The following is a 24,766-nucleotide window of genomic DNA, read 5'->3' as shown; positions in this document are numbered from 1 at the left end:
AGAGCTTATCTGACATTGCAAAGCCCCGGGTTCCATCCCCAGCGATGGGGATGAGAGCCTTGAGAATATGCGATTGGTATGCCATAGGCATGTCATTAATGCAGATCCTTGTCTACAGCTGAGGTATTCCTCTACCAGGAAGCCTTTCTCCAGATCCCACACTACAGCCACCGCGGCGACCTTCTGCTCTCTGTCTCTTTGGGGTCCCCAGTGCCTCAGGCAAGACTGGGCACTGGACAGTGATGGGGGAGGGGTAATGCGAGGGCAGAAGTGAGTTGGGAGGGTTCCCAGTTGCAGATCACGGCGAAGCAGTTCTACCTGACCCCAGGTAGCCAAGGGTTAATCATCAATCATGGGAGGGGAGAGGTCACACTTCCCTAAGGGACATACTTCCCTATGGTGCCTGATCCTTCCTGAATCTTGCCTCTCATTTTATATTTAGGGAAACTGAGGTTCAGGATGGATGAGGCCCAGGTTCCTTGAGATGGGGACAGAGGGGACACAGGAGTCTGAACCCTTCTTCATGGGTGCCAGAGAGCCGACCTTGGGTCTCCGCACTTGCGTGGGATGCATTTACCCAGAGCCGTCTCCCCAGACTCTTATAAGTACTTCTGTGACCCTTTCAATCCGGCCCCCCTTACTCCACACCTGCCTGGGCTCAACACCCCACCTGCTCCCACCTCCCACAGCACGGGCATCCCGAGTGCTGGGAGAAAGCAGGGGACACGCTATCTTGTTTGAGGTTAAAGGTCTCAGGACTTGGCAGGCGGTAGGTGTCTGGTAAATATTTATTTATTGAATGCACGGAGCCATTGCTGTGGACAGTTAATAACAGCCAGGCTTCTTCTGCTGGCTGTGAAAGAGCAGAGATAGGAATGTGCCGTGAGTCACCCTTCCCATTCAGACAGGGTGGCAGGATGGCTACCAGTTCCCCTTGTCTTCTTTCTATCTTCCTTTCACTTATTTATTTTTTATTTGTAAGACAAGCTCTCTCTATGTAGCCCCAAGTGTCCTGAAACTTGCTGTATAGACCAGGCTGGCCTCGAACTCACAGGGATCCGCCTGCCTCTGCCTCCAGAGTGCTGGCATTAAAGGCGTGCACCACCATGCCTGGTCTGCATCTTTGTTTTCTCGGCTCAAACCTAAGCTGACCCCCGTGTGGTCCAGGGAACGTGGCCTGACCTAAAGACAGCTCTGGATATGTCAGATCTAGGGTGGCTGTGTTAATGAAGGTGGTCCAAGGTGAGAGGTTCCTTCTGCCTCTTGCTGGCCAGTCTCTGTGGATGTATGCGTTCCTTCCTGAGCCTCTATTTCCCCATCGGCCCGATGAGCCCAGGTCACTCACGAGCCATGAGCTGCATGAGGAAAGAGGGGAGGGTTGAATATCCCCATGAATCCATTTTGGCTGTTTTTACTGTTGAGTCTTTATTGGGGCCCAGAATCAGGAACTGTCCCTTTAACAGGGAGGAGGGGCCAGGCCCTGGTGGCGGAAGCTGATCTTTGGCCCGTGAGTCCAGGTTGGTCCCGGCTGGGCTGTAGGCTGTGCTGGTCTAGGGACTGTCCTCCGGGAAGGTAAGGGTGGCATTGTGGGAGTGGCTGGGGGTTGTGGGGCAGCAAGTGGGAGTGAGGATGGCTGCTACTCCGGGAGCATCTGTCCTGTCTTGTCACCCCACAGGAGGCGGGGCCCCAGGGACCCTGAGGGGTGGATATCAGATTGTGCAGGTGGGGGGGCGGTCAGCCTGGCTTTCTAGACTTTCTCGACTTTCTCCTGATTCAGCTGCTGTATGCCACCCAGATGGCCCCTGGGGAAAGCAGCCCAGAACTGCTGGGGTTGGAGTGAGGGCTGGAGAGAATGGGCAGCCCTTTGAAGTGGGTTCCAGTGAGGGAATCACAGGCCTTCTCTCTCCATACAGGACAGGGAGGTCCAGCCTCTTGCTGAGGTCCCACCAGCTGCACAGTGGGGAGTGGGACAATGGGGTCCCTAGGCCTCAGCTCAGATGGGTCACCACCCTAATGGCGAGGAGGTTGTTGTCATGGGGTGGGGGTGGGGCCAGAGAGGCCTGGGGACAGGGCCAAGAATTTTAGCTCTTTTTCCTTCTTGCTTTTGTTTGTTTTCCCAAGACAGGGTTTCTCTATGTAACCTTGGCTGTCCTGGAACTCACTCTGTAGACCAGGCTGGCTTCGAACTCACAGAGATCCGCCTGCCTCTGCCTCCCGAGCGCTGGGATTAAAGGTGCACACCACCATTTCTCGGTGAGTTTCAGCTCTTAAGGATAACTGTCAGTGAAGTACCAAACAGCCTCATTTTCAATAAATGACAATGATGATGATGAAGAGGAAGAGGAGGAGGAGGAGGAGGAGAAGGATACGGACAACCTGGGAGTTAAGATGCTACACAGTGTGGAAGCACATACCTGGGTTTGAACTCTGAGCCACAGTTCCTGACCTGTGGCCTTGTGTACCAACCCCTCCGGGTCACTAGTTATAAAATGGAGTCACATACAGGTCTCTGTTGGGGTTTCTCAGTGCATTCTGAGATAATCAGGAAGGTGCTGGGCATGGTGCCCGGCTCCCAGCAAGCCCCACATAACAGTTAGCTCTTATCAAGCCACACCGGGTACAGTGGGCACCCTCACTTCATGGCTGAACTTAATCTTCATGAGGACCTCATGCCGTACAATAATGCATTGAGGGTGTGGCCTGGTTCATGCTTAGCTCATTCATATCTTTCTAGTCCAAGAGGCCTTCCCTGGCTCCATGCCCAAAGGAGACGCTTTTGTTCATCTTCAATATTCACAGTTTCCTATTATTTTCTTGGTTTATAGTACATCTCCTCATCAAACTACATCCTGGCTCTGAGGCAGATGTCTGTTTTCCCCACCTTGCCATCCCTGGGTCCCAAGCCCCAGGCCGGACCTTGACAGTGCTCTCTAAGACGTACACAGTAGGTTGTGCATGGCAGCGTTGGTAGAAAGTCCCAGTGAGGGAACCTGTCTAGAGGATTCAGCCTGGAGCATGGCAGTGGGTGCCAGCGGTTAGTCCACAGCACAGCCTGCAAGTTTTTTGGGGTGTGTATTTGTTCCCATTTTACAGAAGAGGAAATAGGGGCAGAGTGGTTAAAACACTTGAGGCACATAACTGGTTTTTGATTTTGGTCTCTGGTTAGCCCCCAAACCTGTGATCTGGGGTCACAAGACTGAGGTGAAAACTAAGCTGGGCTATGGAGGGGTGTCTTGGTCAGGGTTACTATTGCTGTGATAAACACCATGACCAAAAGCAACTTGGGGGAGGAAAGGGTTTATTCGGATTACGTTTCCATATCATTAATTGTCATCAAAGGAAGTCAGGACAGGAACTCAAACAGGGCAGAAACCCGGAGGCAGGAGCTGATGCAGAGGCCATGGAGGGAGCTGCTCACTGGCTTGCGCCCCATGGCTTGTTCAGCCTGCTTTCTTATAGAACCCAGGACCACCTTCCTAGGGATGACACCACCCACAGTGGACTGAGCCTTCCCCCATCAGTCACCCATCAAGAAAATATACAGCTGGCTTTCCCACAGGCCAGTCTGGTAGGGTCATTTTCTCAGTTGAGGTTCCCTCTTCCCAAATGACTCCAGCTTGTGTCAAGTTGACATAGGGACCAGGTACAGCTCATAGGCACCCTTTCCCTGTGAGATGTGCTGAAAGAGACGAGGTGGGTCTGCTCTGTCTTTACCTTGTCTGGGGAGTTCCAGGGCCCATCCTGACAAAGGGTCAGATTCACCGACCAGTTCCCTATTTGAGTCCCTTGAGTAAGAGTGGATTAAGAAGTTCAGGCGGGGGCTCGGGAGGTGGGGAGACCCGACCACCGGGTTCAACTCGCCTCCTGATGGCCGACCTTGGAACTGCAAAGGGCTTCACCCATCTTTTGAAGAGGACTGCCTCAGTTTCCTGAGTTTGAGTGCAGGGATTATAGGTGTGAGCAACCACCCGGCTTGTTTCTTTTCCCAACATTCCTTCCCTCATTTCTCACTTGTTTGGTTTTTTTGTTTATTTATTTATAGACAAGGTCTTTCTACATAGCCCCGGCAGGCCTATAACTCACTTGATAGACCAGGCTGGCCTGGAATTCATAGATCCTCCTGCCTCTGCCTCCTGCATGATGGGATCAAAGGCGTGCGCCACCACATCCATCTTCCTCCCCCCTTTTAAAATTGCATTTATTATCAGTGTCTGAGAATGTGTGTGAGAGTGTGTGTGAGAATGCGTGTGTGTGTGTGTGTGTGTGTGTGTGTGTGTGTGTGTGTCAGAGGACCACTCTGTAAGCTAAGATCTCGCCTTCCACCTTTAAGTGGTTCCTGGGGATCAAACCCAGGTCATCAGGCTTTTGTGACAAGTAACGTTTGTTGAATCATCTCGCTAGACCCTTTTGCAATCTTTTAAAATTAAAAGGTTAATTATTTATTTATTTATTTTGGTTTTTCGAGACAGGGTTTCTCTGTGTAGCTTTGCACCTTTCCTGGAACTCACTCTGTAGCCCAGGCTGGCCTCAAACTCACAGAGATCCGCCTGGCTCTGCCTCCCGAGTGCTGGGATTAAAGATGTGTGCCACCACCGCCTGGCTTAAAATTTATTTTTATGTGTATGTGTATTTGTCTGCATACATGCCTGTGTGCCCACCATGTACAAGCTGTGTCTGAGGCGGCCAGAATAGGGCACTGGACTCCCTAGAATGAGAGTTAGAACCGATTGTGAGCCACCATGTGGGTGCTGGGAAGTGAACCTGGGTCCTTTGCAAGAGCACTGAGTGCTTTTAACCACTGAGCCATCTCTACACCCCCCACCCCCCACCCCCTTTTTTTTGTTTTGTTTTGAGACAGATCTTGTGTAGCCCTGGCTGTCTTCAAACTTGTTATGTAGCCCATGTAAAGTCGCCATCCCACTGAGTTTGGACAGATGTAGACCATTGTAAAGCTACATATGTACATCAAAAAACACAACAAAGGCTTACTGGCCAGTGTGACGTCATAGCATTATACTCCCAATGCTGAGCAGGGGCAGGCAGGAGGATGGTGGGTTCCAGGCCAGCCTGGGCTACACACTGAGACCCTATCTCTCAACGGCAACTACAACAAAAGCATCTTTGCTTTTAGAGACAATACAGGCCGTGGCTGGATAACTGGGGACCGATAACCAGGAAGAGGGCAAAAGATTGCCAACGGCAAAGATAGGGGGTAAGGAAGAGCCCTGCCTCCTTGGCATATGCTTAGCCAGTGTTTTATATGGAAAAATTATGAATGAATGAATGAATGAATGAATGAATGAATTTTATTACTCTTCGGTCACACTCTGTGTCCCCAGCACTATGGACAAGCCACAGGCAAGCCATTGTTAACCAGGACAATCTGTCTTATTCAGATGGGGAAACCAAGGTCCAGAGAGAGGCAGACACCTGCCTGGACCTTGAAGCTTGGAAGCTGGATTGGATTTGGGGTGGCCAGGCTCAGGGGCCTTGGCCTCCCTTCTCCTGATAGAGTTAAGGAATCTAAACTGTGCACGTCCCGTCCCCCCCTTTGCAGGTCATCTCTGTGCCACAGGAATGGAGGGAGCCTTGGCAGAGCGTGTCAGGGTGGAGCCTTTCCACAGGGTCACCCCCCTGCTGGAGAGCTGGGCACTGTCTCAGGTGGCAGGCATGCCTGTCTTCCTCAAATATGAGAATGTGCAGCCAGCTGGCTCCTTTAAGATCCGGGGCATCGGACATTTCTGTCAGCAGGTGAAGGAGGGTGGGCCCAGGGCTGGGGAGGGGAGTGAGGTCTCACACAGGGCTGTGGAGGAGGTGGGGGCAGGATAGAGGGAGAGGAGTGTTGGGCGTGGATGGAGCACCCCGTCACATCCCACAAAGGCCTCCATGACTGAAGTGACCCCCAACTCCATCCTTTGTCTCTCCAGATGGCCATGAGAGGATGCAGACATCTGGTGTGCTCCTCAGGTGACCCAACTCCTCTCTGTTTTACTAGGAGTCCTCAGGACTGGGGTGGGGGCAGGGGAGCCAGCCAGAGCATCTGTCAATGTCCAGGGCTTGGCTTGACTTCCTTCCTTTTTTCCTTCCTTCCTTCCTTCCTCCCTTCCTTCCTTCTTCCCTTCCTCCCTCCCTCCCTTCTTTCTTTCTTTCCTTTGTAAAGGCTACGGGACTCCTGATCCTCTTGTCTCTACCTCCTGAGTGCTGGGATTACAGGTTTGCGCCACCACAGCCCAGTTTAGCTTCGTTTTAAGGAGTAGCTCATCCGGGCCACAGTCTCAGACAGCCACACCACCTGTTTTCAGTCCCTTCTCCATAATCCTACATTTGTGGAGGTCACAAGCGACAGAGTCCCATCTCACAGAGGTTTAAGCTGCAGGCTCCAAGTTCCGAACATGCTCAGGATAAATGGCTTTCAGGCATGGCTGGATCCAGCCGCTCTCTTCGGTCCCTCTCCGTCTCTTGCTTTTTCTTCTCCTTTGCCTCTTTGTCCAGGCCACATACTCACCCCTGAAGCGGTAATGAGTGAGGAGGTTGCGTTCTCTGATTTGGCTCGATGTAGATCAGGTGTCTTCCTCTGCCAGCGGTGGGGCCCGACACACAGGTCACTTACAGGGAGAGGGGCAGCATGCGCGCGGTCTGAGGAACTCCTCTCTCCACTGCCCCCAGGGGGCAATGCAGGTATTGCAGCCGCATACTCAGCTCGGAAGCTGGGCATCCCTGCCACCATCGTGCTCCCAGAGACCACGTCCACGCAGGTGGTGAGGCGGCTGGAGGGGGAGGGGGCCGAGGTCCAGCTGACTGGGAAGGTAAGGAGCGGAAAGCAAGGACAGAGAGCTGGCTGGGTGGGTGGGTGGGTGCTGTGTTCTCCCCCACCGCACTCCAGGGCATCGCCTCTGTTTATTTTGGACGGACACCGGCCAGAACCAGCGTTTTGGTCTTCGGTCTTCTCTCGGGAGGGTGGAGGGAAGAGAGAACGGGTGGGACAAGGGTTTAGCACTGTAAGCGCTGTGGAGTCTTCTCTCCTTCCTCCCGGCTTTTCCTTCTTCCCTTGCCCTCTGCTTTTTTTTTTTTTGTTTGTTTTTGACACAAGGTTTTTCTGGGTAGCTCTGGCTGTCTTGGATCTCACCATGTACTCCGGGCTGGCCTCGAACTCACAGAGATCCGCCTGCTTCTGCCTCCCGAGTGCTGGGAGTAAAGGCGTGCGCCACCACATCCCGCTGACTTCTAACGTCTCTTCTTCCTTTCCTTTAGCATCCACTCACCCGTCCATCTATCCCTGAATAGGGCGGGGTGGAACGGGAAGCCCACCCTGCGGGGCGGGGCATGTCTGTACCACCTGGGGTTTCCTCAGAGCTCAGGAGGGTTGTGCCACTGAGTGGGACATAGCAACTGCCACCCACAACTCTCAATCCTTATTGGTGGAGTCTGCCCCAAGCACACGCTCCCTGTATCTGCAGCCCACTTTGTCCACTACCCAGACAAGCTCTAGGATCAGGGGACACCCAGGAAGGTGAGCTCTGGGTGACCTGTGGTGGGCACAGGTGTCAGGGGCCAGCTCTGCCTACGTCCATGCTTCAGTTCACCTTGGGCCATCATTGGGTGACAGAGGCTCTCACGGGTAGGCTGCAGGGACCCAGACAATATGTGAGGGATTTGGGAGACCTCCTCCATCCCTGGAGGAGACTCCAGTCTCTGCCATAGTCCCTGTGGAGTCTGCACCCCAGCTTTTTCCAGGGCCTCGACTTCTCTTTAGGTCTGGGATGAAGCCAACACAAGGGCGCAAGAATTGGCCACGAGGGACGGCTGGGTGAATGTCTCGCCGTTTGATCATCCCCTGATATGGTGAGGCTTGTGGCTTTGTTCCCAGGGTGTCAGAACGAGGGACCCTCATTGAATCGGGGCCGGAGGAACTGGAGGCCCAGAAAGGAGAGGAACCCTCAAAGCCAGGCAGACACAGGTTCAGACCTTGCGTCTTTGGAATTACGTTTTTTTGTGCAAAGCACCTCGCTACCCATGCCTCAGTTTTTTCATCGATCCAATAGAAATTGTAATATAAAATAGTCTTTGCCGGGCAGTGGTGGCGCACGCCTTTAATCCCAGCACTCGGGAGGCAGAGCCAGGCGGATCTCTGTGAGTTCGAGGCCAGCCTGGGCTACCAAGTGAGTTCCAGGAAAGGCGCAAACCTACACAGAGAAACCCTGTCTCGAAAAACCAAAAAAAAAAAAAAAAAAAAAAAAAAGTCTTTATTAAACATGTGCCTTGGGGCTGGGCGCAGGCTGCTGGCATTCCCTCACTGTCTACTCATCTATGAGGTAGCTACCAGGAAGCCCACTGCGGCACAGAGAGGTCAAGACACTGGCCCAGGGGCACACAGCTGATGAGGGAAGAGACAGGGTTCTACTTCCAGAACCACACCTGGTCCCAAGTCACAGGCTGGTCCCTCTTAACCCTCCCTAATGAGGGTCTTTCTTTCCAAAGTGGGGAAGGATTGAATGAGAAAAGGTAAGAGCGAGCCTGGGAGGGCGGCGAGGAGACGGGTGTGTGGATGAAGGGATGAGTGGGCAGAGAACAAGGCTGAAGCTGGGGGCACCTTGCTGCACCATCTCGCCTCTTTCAGTGGCCAAGGAGAGGGGGGTCTGCCTAGCATTTGTTCCACTCCCACCCCCCAGGGAAGGCCATGCCAGCCTAGTGCGGGAGCTGAAAGAGTCGCTGGGGACCCCGCCGGGGGCCGTGGTGCTGTCTGTTGGGGGCGGAGGGCTCCTAGCCGGTGTGACTGAGGGCCTGCTGGAGGTAGGCTGGCGGCATGTGCCCATCGTTGCCATGGAGACCCGAGGGGCACACAGTTTCAACGCGGCCTTGCAGGCCGGCAGGCTGGTCACTCTGCCAGACATCACCAGGTGGGTCTGGGTGGAGCATCTGAGGGGGTAGAGGGTGGGGTGTCTCTGTCCTAGGGTCTCTTTGTCCAGGCTTGTGGGGGTGGGTGGAGGCACCCCAAATGTCTGCTTGTCCTGAAATTCTAACCACTGTCACGAAGTTAGAGGGTGTGAAAAAAGCTGGGTCCATGGGTACACCTGTTGTTTGTTTTTTGGCTCTTTTGGGGGGCCCACCACTCAGCTCCCAAATAAATCCACACATGGAGGCTTTTTCTTAATTACGAGTGCCCGGCCTTAGCTTGGCTTAGTTTCTAGCCAGCTTTCTTTAACTTTAAATTATCCCTGTCTATCTTTTTGCCTCTGGGCTTTTCCTGTTCTCTTACTTCTGTAAATCTTACTCTTACTCTGTGGCTGGCTGGTTGTGTAGCTGGGTGGCTGGTCCCTGGAGTCCTCCTCCTTTTCAATTCTTTTTTCACCTGGCTCCTCCCTACCACTTCCTGTCAGGTACTTGCTGACTCAGCCTCCTGACCCCAGGTGAATTTTATTTCATCCAACACATCTTTGCACCATTAAGCAAACGTTCCAGAGCATAAACAAAAGTAACACACCTTGAAATAATATTCTACAACACACGCCCCTGTCACTCCGACACTTAAAAAGCTGAGGCAGGAGGCCTGAGCGTGAAGGTCTAGCCTGAGCTTGCACAGAGAGACCCTGTCTCAAAATAAAGGTGATGGAGAGGCCCAGTGGGTAATGTGCTTGCCTTAGAAGTGGGAAGACCTGAGTTCAGGTTCTCAGCACCGACACAAAATCTGGTCCAGTGGGTAGCATCTGTGACCTCAGAGCTGGGAGAGTGAAGAGTGGCACATCCCAGAACCTTGCTGGCCACTCAGCCTAGCAGAAGAGGTGAGCGAGAGAGACTCCTCAGAAACATGTAAATACAAGCCAGTCAGCTTTCTAGGACCGCCGTAAGAAATGACCGCAAGCTGGCGGTGGTGGCGCACGCCTTTAATCCCAGCATTTGGGAGGCAGAGCTCTGCAGATCTCTGTGAGTTTGAGGCCAGCCTGGTCTACAGAGCAAGATCCAGGACAGGCGTCAAAACTACACAGAGAAACCCTGTCTTGAAAAAAAAAAAAAAAAGAAAAAAGAAAAGAAATGACCGCAAACTACGCCAGGGAGACAGACATGGAGGATTGGTGAAGTTCCTGCCTTGAGAGTGTGAGGACCAGAGTTCAGACCCTGGTATCTGTGTGAAACAGTGGAGTGTGGTAGTGTGTGCTTGAAATCTAGTCCTGGGGAAGCAGAGGCAGGTGGAGCCGGTATAGCTACTTGGCAAACTTCAGGCTAATGAGAGCCTGTGTCAATAAAAGGGGGTGGGGCTTACTCCAGAGTGGCAGCCCAGCTGTTTAAGCCCTAAGGTAGGTACATGCTCCCCAGCCTGGCACAGCAGAAGCATCTCGTAATATCCACAGGTTGCTGTTTCTACAGACAGAAGCATTCCACACAGGTGGAGTGACCTAGGAACTTTCTCCCCCCTTTAACTTTGGAGGTTACATCTGTCCCATTCCTAGACCCTGGTTCCCTTCTCGGTCTTGTCCCCATACCTACTTAGTCAGGGTTTCTATTGCTGTGAAGAGACACCATGACCATGGCAACTCTTAGGAAGGAAGACATTTAATTGGGGCTGACTTACAGTTCAGAGGTTTAGTTCATTATCATCATGGTGGGGAGCACGGCAGACATGGTGCTGGAGAAGGAGCTGAGAGTTCTACAACTCACAGGCAACAGGAAGTCGACTGAGACACTGGGTGGTATCCTGAGCACAGGAAACCTCGAAGCCTGCCCCCACAGTGACATACTTCCTCCAACAAGACCATACCCACTCCAACAAAGACACGGCTCCTAACAGTGCCATTCCCTATGAGATTATGGGGGCCAATTACATTCAAACCACTACAGTCATTGATCCCTGGTGTGGGGCAATAGTCTCCCTGTCCTCTAGACCAGCCTTGTGGCCATTTTTTTTTTTGGGGGGGTAACATCTACATGAGGACATGTGGTACAAGACCACACTCTTTACTTATTCAAACTGTGGTCAGTGGTCTTTTTAAAAATTTTTGAGACAGGATCTCATGTAGCCCAGGTTAGCCTTGAACTCACTATGTAGTTGAGGATGACCTTGAACTCCTGATCCTCCTCCCAAGTGCTGGGATTATAGGCATCCAGTTTATGGGGTACTGGTGATGGAACCCAGGGTCTCACGCATGCTAGGTGAGCAGTCGATCCACTTAGCTGGAATCTTCCTTCAGTGTTGGGAGCGGAGCCCTACTAAGAGAGTTCAGGGCCAGCCTGGACTCTGGAGCTCTGCCACGAGTCTCACTTCCTTTGTTGCCCAGGCTGGCCTTGAATTCTCTCTGTAGCTCACTGAGCCACACTCCTCTACAAGACTCACCAGCCTCGACTTATGCCCATCCTTGCTCCTCCCCCAAACCTGCAGCCAACTCCAGGCTCTCTCTCCCCCCACTCTGCCGAGGTCTTTCTTTCTGTCCTTGTAATGGCTGAAAGCTTGTCCTGACTCTTGGCACATGTTGTTTCTACGCCCAGAACACTCCTCACCTGTCTTGCTTGTCTCCCCTCGTCTCTGGCAGCTTAGCTTAGATGTTACCATATAGAACCCCCCACAGCTGTCTCCTGGGGTGCTCAGTACCATGTGGGCATTTATTCACTTGTACCCTCTGCCCTGTGCTGGGTATGGGACCAGGGCCTCACACATGCCGGGCAAGTGTTCCAGCTCTGAGCTATACCCAAACCCTCTTTTTACTTTTTATTGAGACAGAGTTCCACTAAGTTGTCCAGGCTGGCCTTGAACTCTCTCTGTAGCCCAGGCTAGCCCTAAACTCACTCTGTAGCCCAGGCTGGCCTTGAACTTGCCACCCTCCTGTCTCAGCCTTCCCAGTGTGGGGATGACAGGTCTGTACCATCACGCCTGGCTCATTACCTTGCTCATCACCTCTGCCCCATCTGTGGACGTAGTCACCCCAGCAACAGTAGTAACCATAACCAACACTTCTCTAAGCATCCGGCCCTGAGTTAAGAAAGCGCCTTACAGGTTTCAACTCACTCTAGCCTTTTGACAACCTCAGAAGTTCCATTATTCAGATGAAGAAACCTAGACCTAGAGAGGTCAAGTGACTTTCCCAAGGCTGCACAGCTAGTACAGAGCCAAAGTCAGAAAGTAGACACTCTGGCTCCAGCCTTAAGTGGTCTGGGTTCCTCGGGAGTCAGAGGTCCCCAGAGATATCTCTGAGTTCAAAACACAGAGACTCTAGCTCACCATGGATAGTAGCAGGGAGGTGACCTTAGTACTGAGATCAAATGGGTCGGAATCCATGTTCTGGTATAGACTAGCTGTGTGTTCCTGATGTAGTTACTTACCATCTCTCAGCCTCCTTTCTTCTCACTCCAAGTGTGTGTGTGTGTGTGTGTGTGTATGTGTGTGTCTGAGTGTGTGTGTATGTGTGTGTCTGAGTGTGTGTGTGTGTATGTGTGTGTCTGAGTGTGTGTGTGTGTATGTGTGTGTCTGAGTGTGTGTGTGTGTATGTGTGTGTCTGAGTGTGTGTGTGTATGTGTGTGTCTGAGTGTGTGTGTGTGTGTGTGTGTGTGTGTGTGTGAGGGCTGTGAGGATTAGAACACTGGGCACATTCCCCTCTGGTGAGGCTCGCAGGACATCCATCATCAATAGTTATTGGTAAATAAAGTGACTAGATGGCCAATGTCCCCTTCTGTGGTGGGTTTTTTGAGGTCAGCCTAGGGTAGGAGACAAAGCATCCTCGTGAATTGCTCATGGGATGCACAACATCTGAGCGTGTCTGGACCTCCTGATGGGGACTTGTCTGTCACAGGATGTGGGTGACCTGGGGCCTGCAGGGCGGATCTCTGATGTGTCTGCTCTTCCACCCGCCTCCCCAAACAGTGTAGCCAGGAGCCTGGGAGCCAAGACCGTGGCAGCACGGACCTTGGAGTGTGCAAAGGAGTGTGAGATCCTCTCTGAGGTGGTGGAAGACCGGGAGGCTGTGAGCGCTGTGCAGAGGTTCCTGGGTGAGTGAGACCCGGGTCATCCACCTGTCCACCTCAACCATGTCCCCAGCATCTATGACAGGACTGGCTGAGCAGTGGTGATGTCATGGGGCGTGTCCAGTAGTGGATGGGGATGGCGAGGGGTGGGGGAGTGGGGGAGGAAGGGAAAGTCTTAGGCAGTCTCAGGACATTGGCACATGCTCTGCCTCTGGACATCCATCCTGGTCCCATCCCCCACTGCTTGTCTATAGTGATGACTAGTAATCCATTATGGTACGTCCTCCAGGAAGCCACCCTGATCTCCCCACACCACCTCACTAACTAGAGACTTCCAATACACTAACCCATCTACTCACAGCTGTCTGGTTTTTATCTATTGTTGGGGTGTAACTGGGTGGGGGTGGGGTTCTGCGTCTTAGCCACTGTTATGTCCCTAGGGTCTTCCAAACACAGAGCCAGGCAGAGAGTGAGGTATTTGTTGAATGAATGGATGAGTTTAGGAGTGAGTGGGGAAGATGAGTAATGGATGGATGGGCAGTAGAGGGAGAGAAGACTGAATGGGTGTGTGTGGGATAGGTGGGTAGGGATGAATAGGTGGATGGATGGATGGGTGAGCGGATGAGTGGATGGATGGGTGGGTGGGTGGGTGGATAGTTGGGTAGATTGAAGGATGGATGAATGGATGATGGATGGATAGATGGATGGATGGATGGATGGATAGATGGATGGATGGATGGGTGTGTGGGTGGATGAGTGGATGGGTGGGTGGATCGATTGGTGGGTAGATGGTGGGTAGATGAACAAGTTGATGAGCAGGCTGATGAATGAACAATCACATGATGGGTAGGAGATGGATAGATGGCTCCTGGATGGATGGCTAGCTTTACAGATGAAGGCTACACTGATGGATGGACAGAGAGACAGCCAAGTGATGGAGTAAGGAGTAGATCTGTAGAAAGTCAGACCTGTGATGGCAGAAGGGATGGGTGGGTGGATGGATGGATAGATGGATAGATGGATGGATGGGTGGGTGGATGGATGGATAGATGGATAGATGGATGGATGGGTGGGTGGATGGATGGATAGATGGATAGATGGATGGATGGGTGGGTGGATGGATGGATAGATGGATAGATGGATGGATGGGTGGGTGGATAGATGGATAGATGGATGGATGGGTGGGTGGATGGATGGATAGATGGATGGATGGGTGGGTGGATGGATGGATAGATGGATAGATGGATGGATGGGTGGGTGGATGAATGGGTGGAATGCCCCCCCCCCCCCCCGCTGAGCACTGACTGACAGCCTCCCTCTTCGTCCCCACAGATGACGAGCGAATGCTGGTGGAGCCTGCCTGCGGGGCTGCCCTGGCTGCTGTATACTCAGGCATCCTGGGGAGGCTCCAGGCTGAGGGCCGCCTGAGGCTGGCCCAGGCTTCCATTGTGGTCATTGTGTGTGGTGGCAACAACATCAGTAACCAACAGCTCCAGGAGCTGAAAACCCAGCTGGGCTGCAGCTGAGGGCTTCCGGGGACCCCAGAGAAGCCCCTGGACACCTTCATGGCCACCCAGGGGGCCTCAGTTCCAGCTGATGCTTCAGGTAGTCCGTCTCCTTCAGGTGGTCCTCTTGGATTGCTCCCACGGGCTCCCTGCGGTTCAGTGAATAAACGTTCCTGAGCTGAGTGTGTGGCTTCCATGGTTTCTGTGTTCTTACCCCTTGAGCTACACAGTCCTGAAGCAGGTTCTGAGGCAGCGACTCCATATTACAGCATGAGTGGCCGCACTGAGCCTTGAAACACGTCCCTCCCTGGAGGATTTGATGCCACCTGCTTAACTGCCAGTAACTTTCCTAAGAGCTCTTCTCTACATCAACAGTCACCAAGGTCCTGCCAGCAAGTCCCTGGCACAGTGCACGTGTGTGTGTGTGTGTGTGTGTGTGTGTGTGTGTGTGTGTGTAAATGACATAATGCACCAAGGTCGCGAAGTTGGCGTATGACCCAGCCAGGTGCAGACAGTACTTCTCAATGTCACTAAGTTATGCCAGCGTGAGTACTTGAGGTGGTAGGGCTCCAGGGAGAGTGGTAGGAGTCATGTAGAGTGTCCCTCGCCCCCTTCCCAGGGGGTCAGGGCCTTCAGCCCTAGAAAAATCTCTTAGGAAACAAGATGACATCAACTCCGTTGAAGCCACAAGGGGGCAGAAGAGTGTCTCCTATGGGGAAGGCATCTCAGGGTGGTCTTGTGTCCCCCGGCAACCCTGGGCTCTCTCCCATTCTGGGGGTTCTCAGACCCCACAGGGGTCTGGGATACACCTTGTCTTTGTCCGGGGGGGTCTTCTGATTCTCCTCACAGCCTGCCGGTTACAGAGCTCATCTCGGAGAATCACAGCTCAGGGTAAAACTCATTTCCCTGTGGCATGTGGGCCGTGTGGCCTCAGACAAGTGTCTTCCTTTCTCTGGGCCTGCAGCCTACAGACCATGACTCACCTCCTTCCTCAATGGCAGGATTCGGGCAGCAGTGACCTCCGCTCTCAAATCTGCTGCCTACAATGTCTTCCCCCCGGAACCCCAGACCTGGCCCTCACTTGCCAAGAATCCCCCCACCAGACACCTGGGGACCAGTTCCCGGTTCCTTGGAGCCACAGTTTGTGAATCTACCAGGATAGAGACTTTGGTGCCATGAGTCCTGGAGCTGGATGCAGCCAGACCTGAGTCCATCTTTACTCTTGTTAATGATCCAGGGCGCCCTGAGCAGACACTCCCTCCCTCTGTCTGTCCCAGTGTGGGCTGTGACATGGGCTGATGGGAGAGGGCAAATGTCGACCTGCCATGTGTCTCAGGGCTTTGGACCATTTTGTCTCATAATGACCCATGTCGCACGGACAATTGCTACCTGCATTCAAGTGAGGAAACTGAGTCAGAAGAGTTGAACCACTTGGGCTGGGCCACACAGCTTATGCACAGACTCTTCCTTGTGCTCACGTTCTCAGCCTCTCTCCCCTGCCTGCCTTGCTCTCTGGGCTTCTGACTCTTGCACATCCTTCAAGCCTGGCATGAGGACTGCCTCCTCCCTGAAGCCTCCCAGGACTGTCCAGGCTGGCAATGTTCCTCCCTTCTCCTGTCCCTGTACCTGAGTGGCAGAGGCTGTCTCCGGTCCAGGTGCTGGGGATCCCAGGCAGCCCTGACCTGGCCTCAGCCCCGTGGCTGTCCCTCCTGGGAGACTTGTCAGCTGCTATTTGCTCCTTGCCCGGTCTCTGGAGCTTCAGATAACAGCCCCAGAGGACTGTTGACACACTCAAATAACCTGTGTGTGTCCCTGAGCTCAGTTTAGACCCTCTGCTTGACGCCTAAGGCATTTGAAAGCAGGGAGGGTGGAGAGAGTCGGGGGACAAAGGAACTGGGGACATTGCAGACTTGCTGTGGCAGGGCCTGGTTTAGTGGGCGGACACTGACTCTGCCACCTCTGGGCTCTCTGTTGGGAGAGCGGAGCCTGAGAGAGGGCTGGAATCAGAACGCATTTGCTTGGGGCTGCATAAGGTCACTGCGACCTGTGTTTGTGGTGTGTGTTCCTTGCTCACATGCAGCCTGATGGCCTTGCCGTGACTCCCACTGCCCCTTCTTCTCAGCTACTGGGGTTCACCCAGACCCTCTGTCTCATCTTTAAGCTTTGGCTGGCAAAGGGGCTGTTGTCACCCTGGAGCAGGTGGGAGGAGGGAGGGAGGGAGGCAGGTGGCAGCTGCTTGGCCCTTTCAGCTGGGATTGGCGTCGTTGAGAAATGGCACTTGAGGTGTTAACCTCTGGCTTCCACATGCACACGCACACACATGTGTGCTCACCTGCACGTACACACACACATACAATGTATAGCTGATGGGGGTTTTAAAGAGAGGTGAGGCCAGGCAGTGGTGGTGCACACCTTTAATCCCAGCACTTGGGAGGCAGAGGCAGGTGGATCTCTGTGAATTCGAGGCCAGCCTGGTCTACAGAGCAAGATCCAGGACAGCTAGGACTGTTGCACAAAGAAACCCTGTCTTGGAAAACCAAACCAAACCAAACCAAAAAACAAAAACAAAAACAGAAACAGAAAAAAGAACAGAGAGAGAGAGAGAGAGAGAGAGAGAGAGAGAGAGAGAGAGAGAGAGGGAGGAGATGGTGAGGAAGACAGGAGAGTGTGTGCTGGAGAAACCACACAGGCCGTTTTATTAGGATGGACTATTTAAAAGAGTCTTGGCTCATAACTACATCAATATGAGTCTTTAACAGATCAGAGGGGAAGCTGCTTTGGATTTTTTTTTTTTTTTTTGACAGCACTAGGAGCCAAAGCCAAGCCTTACACACTCTAGGCAAGCGTCCTACCACTGAGCCACATCCACAGCTTGGAAAAGGTAAATTTTGCACTGAGGCCCAAAAGCAACCAAGAGGAGGGAGGGGGAAGGGCCCCAGTAGCAGCACATGCAAAGGTCCTGGGGCAGGATTATAGTCCCTCGGCATGTGTCCCTCAGCCCCGTGCCCAGATTAGGACTCCCTCTCCATCTTGAGCTAACTTGACCTTTGAGTGGACAAGGTGGTGTACTACCCCCCCCCCCCAGATTCAGAACCCCTTAGAGGAGGGTAAGGTGGACCCTTTGCAGCTAGAGAGGTTGGCTGCACACCGTGTGGGGTTGCACCCTGCCCACCGGAGCCTTTGTGTCTAGGGATATGTGGGCTCACAGTGGATGGCTGACCTGCTCACAAAGGGATCTGAAACAGCAGGCATCCGCTGGGTCTCCAATCGGGCCAGTTTTTGAGGACCCAGACCCATGAGCAGCCTCCTAGCTTGGTTTTCTTGCCTGTGTCTTCCTTGGCCCTCCGGCTACAAATCACAGGCGGGACTCTCCTCCTCTGGCCCCGTGGTCTAAACGGAGCCCTCTCCCAGGTCTCACCTGCCTCTCCCTTCTCCAGTGTTTGTACTGTTTAAATTCCACCAAAAATGTCACGGGCGGGCTCCGCGCCCGGCTTCCAAATTCCCTGATAAATCCAGCAGTTGGCAACCCCGGGAGAGGCTTTGTGCAGCAGGGAACCCCATAAATCACCCACTGCCACTCCGGCGTGGGCAATATCTTATGTAAAAAGGTGTTTCCTGGGAGCGCCATGGGCAGGAGAATCCTATTACAGGCCGCCCCATTAATTATAGAGAGTCAAGCAGCCCCTTTCCTGCGATTTTTTTATCTTAAGTCCGAAAACTGATTGCCGTCCCCAGCCCTTCCCCGCCAAAAAGGCCGAAAGAATAAAATCAGTGTTTGGAGAACAAATGGCCAAGCTGCTCCCTTTACAGTCGGAGTGGGGTCTCTTATTCCTCGGAGGGTGAAAGTGTGGGGGACCTTGCTGGGCCTGGTGCGGTCTCATGACACCCCAGTCCCTGGAGGTGGGTTTGATACAGGAGGGAAACTGAGGCTGCGCTCAAGTCACAGTTTGGGCGATTCTTCTCAGCTGTGGAGGTAGGGTGAAAACACACCAGGCTGGGCGATGAAAGACCTGGGTTCAAATCCTACCTCTATTTCTTTTAGATTTCCTCCCACCTAGTGGGTGAATGAACCCCTCAGAGCCTCGGTTTCTTCTTCTGTCATATGGGAAGTAAGATCTTGACGGCTGCCCAGGGGGTGGTGGCACACACCTTTCATCTCAGCACTCAGGAGGCAGAGGCAGGCCAGCCTGGTCTATACAGAGTGAGTTCCAGGACAGCCAGGGCTACACAGAGAAACTCTATCTGGAAAAGAAAAAGTAAACAAGCAAACAAAACAAAACAAAATAAAATGTAAAAGAATGCAAAAAAAACGAATAAAAAATATAACAATGTAACTGGGGCCTGGCCTTATGACCTTTCTCACCCTACCCCACCCAACTCAGGCCAAGAAGATTCTCCCATTCTTAAAATGTTGCTGACTTGTTCACCTTTTGTTTCAAAAATGTATTTTAAAGTTAGTTTATCTTGTTCATTGAGTTTTTGTGGTACCCAAAGCTGGCATCCCTAGGCTAGGGCAGGGAGCACCCTCCAACATCTAACCTCCCTGGTACCCTCCCCTCTCCTTTTAGCTAGGGTCTCACTACGTCGTGAAGCCTCAAACTCACCATCCCCCTGTCTCAGCCTTCTGAATTCTGAGATTGCAGTTGTGTGCCTACCCCCACACTCAGTGTCACCCTCTTTTCTTGTCACCCGCGGTTATTGCCCCTTCTTTCTCATGGTTACAGTGTCTCTCTGCACAGCACAGTATGACCAAATTGTCCAGACTGTATCACCATCCAGGGCACTGTCCTGTGCACACACGGTGGGCAGATCCCTGGTGAGCAGTTGAATGAATGAATGAATGAATGAGTGAATGGAGAGAAGGCTGGGGAGGGGGCGCTGGTGATGGAGGTCTCCAGGATTTGCAGCTGTGACCAGAGAGGGTGAGTGACCTAGATACATACAACACAGCACAACTCTGCCAAAGTCAGTCCCAAATTGAAATGTCCCAGGCCAGATATGTCTCCAGTTCTGCACGGTAGACCACCTAAGGGCCAGCTCTCTGGGCAGACACATTCTTGAAATGCCATCTCTGGCCTATGTTATCTCCCAGGGGCTTGCCCATCCATGCAACATCTAAAGATTCTTTGGAAAGGTTTTAGGTGTATGAGTGTTTGCCTGCCTATGTGTCTGTGTACAACGTGCATGCAGTATCCTCGGAGTCCAGAAGAGGGCATTGGATCCCCTGGAACTGGAGTTACTGACAGTTGTGAGCTGACATGTTCGTGCTGGGAATCGAACACAGGTCCTCTGCAAGAGCAGCCAGTGCCCCCTACAAAGCATCTCGCATAGTCTCATCCATAGATCAAATCTCCACAGGCTTTGGGAAGAAAGCATCATTTCTACTGGAAACTGGAAACAGACCTTCCCGGAACTAGGCAACCCTGTGGATTAGATACAGAGAGCGTGGGGAAGGTTACTTTGTAATTTTGAGCCAGTTCCCCAGCTGAGCCCTCTGGATGTTTGGTAAGCAGGGGTTCCGGACACTCTGGACACAGTGTCAACACCAGGGATTTGCTTCAAGCAGCCAGAAGTCTCGGAAAATAGAGATGTGAGATTTCCCGGAGCAGGCTGCTGGAGCCCAGTTGTCCAAAGACCGGCCTAGAGGCCTCACAGGATACTGATTTTTTTTTTTTTTTTAGACAGGGTTTTTCTGTGTAGCTTTGTGCCTTTCCTGGAACTCACTCTGTAGCCCAGGCTGGCCTCGAACTCACAGTGATCCACCTGCCTCTGCCTCCTGAGTGCTGGGATTAAAGGCATGTGCCACCACCACCCGGCGATACTGATTTTTAATGTCAAGGATCCAAAGCGGGAGATTGAACAGATGGCAGTCGTCCCATGATGCTGTAAGTGGAGGTTGTTATCACTACCAGGTCTTGGGTCCCTTCATGAAGGCTCTGTGATTAGGCTGTAATATACATGGCCTTGTTGAACCTTGACAATGACATTCATTTGTTTATTTGTTTGAGACAAGGTATCTCTACACAGCTCTGGATGTCTTAGAACTCACTATGTAGGCCAGGCTGGCCTCGAACTCACAAAGATCTACCTGCCTCAGCCTCTTGAGTGGTGGGATTGAATGCATGCACCACTACACCCAGCAATCTCATTCTTTTCTTTCTCTCCCATTCTCATCCTGTTCCCCCGCCCCCTTTTCTTTTATGAAGCAGGGTTTCATATACCTCACCCCAGGCTGGCTTCAATCTTTCAGGGTAGCTGAGGATGATCTGGAACTCCTGATCCTCCTGCTTCTGCCACGGTGTTGGGATTCCAGGGTGTCACAGCAAGTCTGGTTATACTGCGCTGGCTATGGAAGCCAGGGCTCTGTGAGCACTCTACCTACCGAGTCCCATCCCCACCTGGCTTCCCAGCTATTTCTGAACCAAGAGAATTCACCTCAGAAGATTTTACTCCCGTGAAAGAGATGGTTGGGATTCGGATTCGATGTCGGGATGTGCATGTGTAATCCGATGGCCGTGCCTCCGGTGGCTCTGGACCTCAGAGTCTGCAATGCCCCTCCCCTCACCCCTGACGCTGTTGCCCTGGACCCTGCCACTTCATGGGTCACACTTTGAACAGCAAGAGGCTGGCAGATCTGGCCTTGGATCCCAAACCACTGTAAAATCTTCCTGAGAATTTAGGCCACCCTTTTGTCCTTCCTTGGCTTCAATTTCACCCCTGGCCAAGAGTTAAAGGGGCTGGAGAGATGGCTCAGAGGTTAAGAGCACTAGCTGCTCTTCCAGAGGACCTGGGTTCAATTCCCAGCACCCATATGGAGGCTCAAAACCATCTGTAACTCCAGCAGCAGGGGATCTGATGCCCTCTTCTGGCCTCTGTCTCTTCTGGCCTCTGTTGGCAACTGCGTCCACGTGACAAATACAGAGAGAGACCGAGAAATAAAAACAAGAGTTAATCTTTAATGAGAATATTAAAAGTCGGGCAGTGGGGGTGCATGAATTTAATCCCAGCACTCAGGAGGTATCAAATATCCCCCTACTGGAAGTTTCTATGAAGGGGGGGTGAGATGGCTCAGGGGGTTTACTGTATTCAATCCTCACATATGAAAGGAGAGTGTTACCACTCTGACTGCCACACACATGCTATAGCACTTGAGCGCACACACACACACACACACACTCTCACGCACACATACTTAATTAAAAAAATAATAGCATAACTCTTAAATAATAGAAAAATTGAGAGGAATTTAAATGAAATGTATCATAAGAACCATACTTGCGCTTTCTACGTCATCAGGAAGCCATGGGCGCATGATGAGGCAAGGGGTGTCCCTCCAAAGTCCTCAGGATCCCATTCCCCAGCACTGGGGTGTAGGCAGATGGAGACAGACCAGGCTCCCAGCTTGAGCTTAAGCAGGAGGAAGTGTCTGGGGCCCGGCTGGAGCCAGGCTGCATGTGGGGTTGGAGGAGAAGTTTCCGTTCATCACAGTAACGGCCCATTTGCAGTGATCGGCTGCGCAGGTGTTAATAACGCTAATGGCATAGGAAGGGGAACCTGGCCACTCGGCTGAGCAGGAGAAATATGCAGAGGAGCACCCGGGTTCACATAAATCAGCTGTGCGGGGCGCAGTGACTGAGGCGGGACTTAAAATTCCAGTCAGGGGCCTGGTGTTCTCATCATCAGAGCCGGAGAGGGAATTTATCCTGTTTATATGTTTTTACTGCATGACAAGGCTGGAGAGCAGAGCCCTCCACAGCCATTCTGCATTTTAAATATTAGTCCTGAGGATGGGGAGGGGTCAGCGCTAATGCTCTGTGTGGCAGAATGGAGGACAGGGACAGCAGAATTGCTGCATACTGGGGTTGGAGCTCACGTGGCTTAACTAATGTCCGGCATTGGTCAGAATTTAACTGTCCGCATGTTTCTAAGGACACTGGAGGACAGGTGATGTCTTCTTTTTCCAAAGCTGGGGACACAGCCAGAGCTCAGTTCACCTCCTTACCTATAGGTGTCTTAAAAATTATTTGTGGTGGTGGTTGCTTCTTTCTTTCTTTGTTTTTCGAGGCAGGGTTTCTCTGTGTAGCTCTGGCTGTCCTGGAACTCACTCTGTAGACCAGGCTGGCCTCAAACTTACAAAGATCTGGCTGTTTCTGCCTCCTGAGTGCTGGGATTAGAGGCGCACATACCCCCACTGCCCGACTTTTAATATTCTCATTAGAGATTAATTCTTGTTTTTGTTTCTCTCTGCATTTGTCACGTGGACGCAGTTGCCAACAGAGGCCAGAAGGGGGCATCAGATCCCCTGCTGCTGGAGTTCCAGATGGTTGTGAGCCTCCATGTGGATGCTGGGAATCGAACCCAGGTCCTCTGGAAGAACAGCCAGTGCTCTTAACAACCTCTGAGTCATCTCTCCAGCCCCTTTAACTCCTGGAAACTTCATTTTTGAATTCAGGCGCTGAAGAGGCAGCCAGACATTGACAGAGAAGACATCAATGGGATGAAACGGACAGAGGGTGGGTGGTAGAGAGGGGGAGGATGAAATGGGGAGGGTTGAGAAGGGGTCATCCTCGTGACCTTTGTCCTTGGTGACTCTCATGTGCTTTGTCCCTTTGGTTAGCTGTGTTGACCCCTGGAGGGGATTTTAAACAAAGTCCAGTCACGTTTCTACCAGCAGTGGCTCTTTCAAGAATCTACCCCACCCTCACGGTGCTGGGCATTGAACCCAGAGCCCCGCATGGGTTAAGCAAGCACTCTATGACGGAGCTCCTTGCTGATGTCTTTTGTTTGTTTGTTTTAGTTTTTGAAACAGTCTTGAATAGGCTGGCCTTGAACCCGCAACCTTCCAGCCTCGGCTTCCCAATTAGCTGGAATTAGGTGCAAGTAGTTGGGTTTATATGCATGTGCCACCATGCCCAGCTAAGAGTCCCTTTTATTGCAGCTGGATTTCATCTGTCCATCTATTTATCAGCATCCATCCATCATCCATCCATTCATTCTTCTATCTGTCCCTTTATCTCCATGTATCTACCATCCATCCATTCATCTATCCTTTCCACTGTTCATTCATCCATCTACCAACTGTCTGTCTGTCCTTCCCTCTGTGCATTCATCCACCCATCCACTCATCCCTCTGCCCATCTGTCTCTCCCTCCATCCAGCCATTATCTATCCATCCATCCATCCATCCATCCATCCATCCATCCATCCATCAATCCCACTGTCCATCTGTCTCTCCATGCATCTATCCATCCACCCACTCATCAATCTGTCCATCCATCCATCCATCCATCCATCCATCCATCCATCCATCCATCCATCCATCCACCCTCCATCCATCCATCCATCCATCCACCCTCCATCCATCCACCCTGCAATATAGTCTTGTAGGCAGCTGTTCTGGGCCCCATTCTGGGCTCAGGGACAGCACAGACTCTCGAGCCCTCAACCGAACTCGTGGCTCTGCCCATTCTCAGTTGTGTGGCTCCAGGGAGCTCACTGCACCTGCTAGCTCTGGGCTTCCTCCTACAAAGTGGGGGTGATGACGCTTACCTGGAAGGAGACTGACACCCCCCCCAGGAAGACACTAGCTAAGGGATTAGTTGGAGTAGTGTTGCACTTTAGTCCAGTACGCTTGGGGGTTCCTAGGGACATCTGGGGAGCTTGATGAATGTGAGGCCGTTTGGGCTTCACTCTGGTTACGGGTGCTGGGGACCAAGACACATGTATTTTTAGCAGGTGTCTTCCTCTGGTTCTACTTCAAGAAATTAGTCATGGGTTCTAGGAGACAAATGACCCCCTTCCCAATCTCCCCTCCGCAACCCAGCCTGTCACAGACTTTGCTCCACCTTTGTGGCCCTGGACCTCTCCTGGCACCAGCAGAACACTATCTTGGGGCAGGTGGGGGTGGAGTTTCTCCTCCCCATGGTCCTGGGCCCTGAGGGCATCTGGGAAGCTAAAATGAACTCATAAGAGTAGGTAGGGGTGGTTTGGGCCAAGTAAGGCTTTCTTGAGAACTTCTTTCTCTTTAAGTTGGCCGGTGTGTGTGTGTGTGTGCGCTTGCTTCTGTATGTGGGTGTGTACATGTGTGGGTGGAAGTGTACTTGCATGTGTGAATGAGTGTTGGGAATGGGGTCTGAACACAGGAACCAAGGCCCCGAATCTTTCTTTTCAACCTCCACCACACTCCTCGGATGAATTTGCCCTCAACCCATTTCACAGTAGAGCAAACTGAGGCTCAGAAAGTGCACAGTGCCTGGCCTCCGGTTCCTCAAGCAGATACCTTTGGGGATCCAGAGCCTCTCATTGAGCAGGCT

General features: G+C 52.3%; 1 protein-coding gene across 1 annotated transcript; it reads left to right on the top strand.

Annotated features, from left to right (window-relative positions):
• Positions 1-1,477: 1,477 nt before the first annotated feature.
• On the top strand, positions 1,478-14,636 carry Sdsl (serine dehydratase like). The gene is made up of 8 exons (XM_059249080.1): positions 1,478-1,572; positions 5,558-5,751; positions 5,928-5,967; positions 6,667-6,806; positions 7,754-7,842; positions 8,670-8,897; positions 12,848-12,972; positions 14,281-14,636. Exons 2-8 carry the CDS (start codon positions 5,578-5,580, stop codon positions 14,472-14,474), a joined length of 990 nt encoding a protein of 329 aa, XP_059105063.1. The 5' UTR covers positions 1,478-1,572; positions 5,558-5,577; the 3' UTR covers positions 14,475-14,636.
• The last annotated feature ends 10,130 nt before the right edge of the window (positions 14,637-24,766 follow it).

Source organism: Peromyscus eremicus, chromosome 23, assembly GCF_949786415.1.
Source record: "Peromyscus eremicus chromosome 23, PerEre_H2_v1, whole genome shotgun sequence".
NCBI classification, from domain to species: domain Eukaryota; kingdom Metazoa; phylum Chordata; class Mammalia; order Rodentia; family Cricetidae; genus Peromyscus; species Peromyscus eremicus.
The sequence above is the reverse complement of the archived record's forward strand: the minus strand, read 5'-3'. Positions and strand labels throughout refer to the sequence as shown.

What these genes read in the sequence shown, in the direction of transcription:
- Sdsl (XM_059249080.1), top strand. Translation starts at nt 5,578, where the DNA reads ATGGAGGGAGCCTTGGCAGAGCGTGTCAGGGTGGAGCCTTTCCACAGG. An exon ending in ACATCTGGTGTGCTCCTCAG is followed by an intron (nt 5,968 to 6,666) that starts GTGACCCAACTC and finishes CACTGCCCCCAG; the next exon opens with GGGGCAATGCAGGTATTGCA. An exon ending in CGCTGTGCAGAGGTTCCTGG is followed by an intron (nt 12,973 to 14,280) that starts GTGAGTGAGACC and finishes TCGTCCCCACAG; the next exon opens with ATGACGAGCGAATGCTGGTG.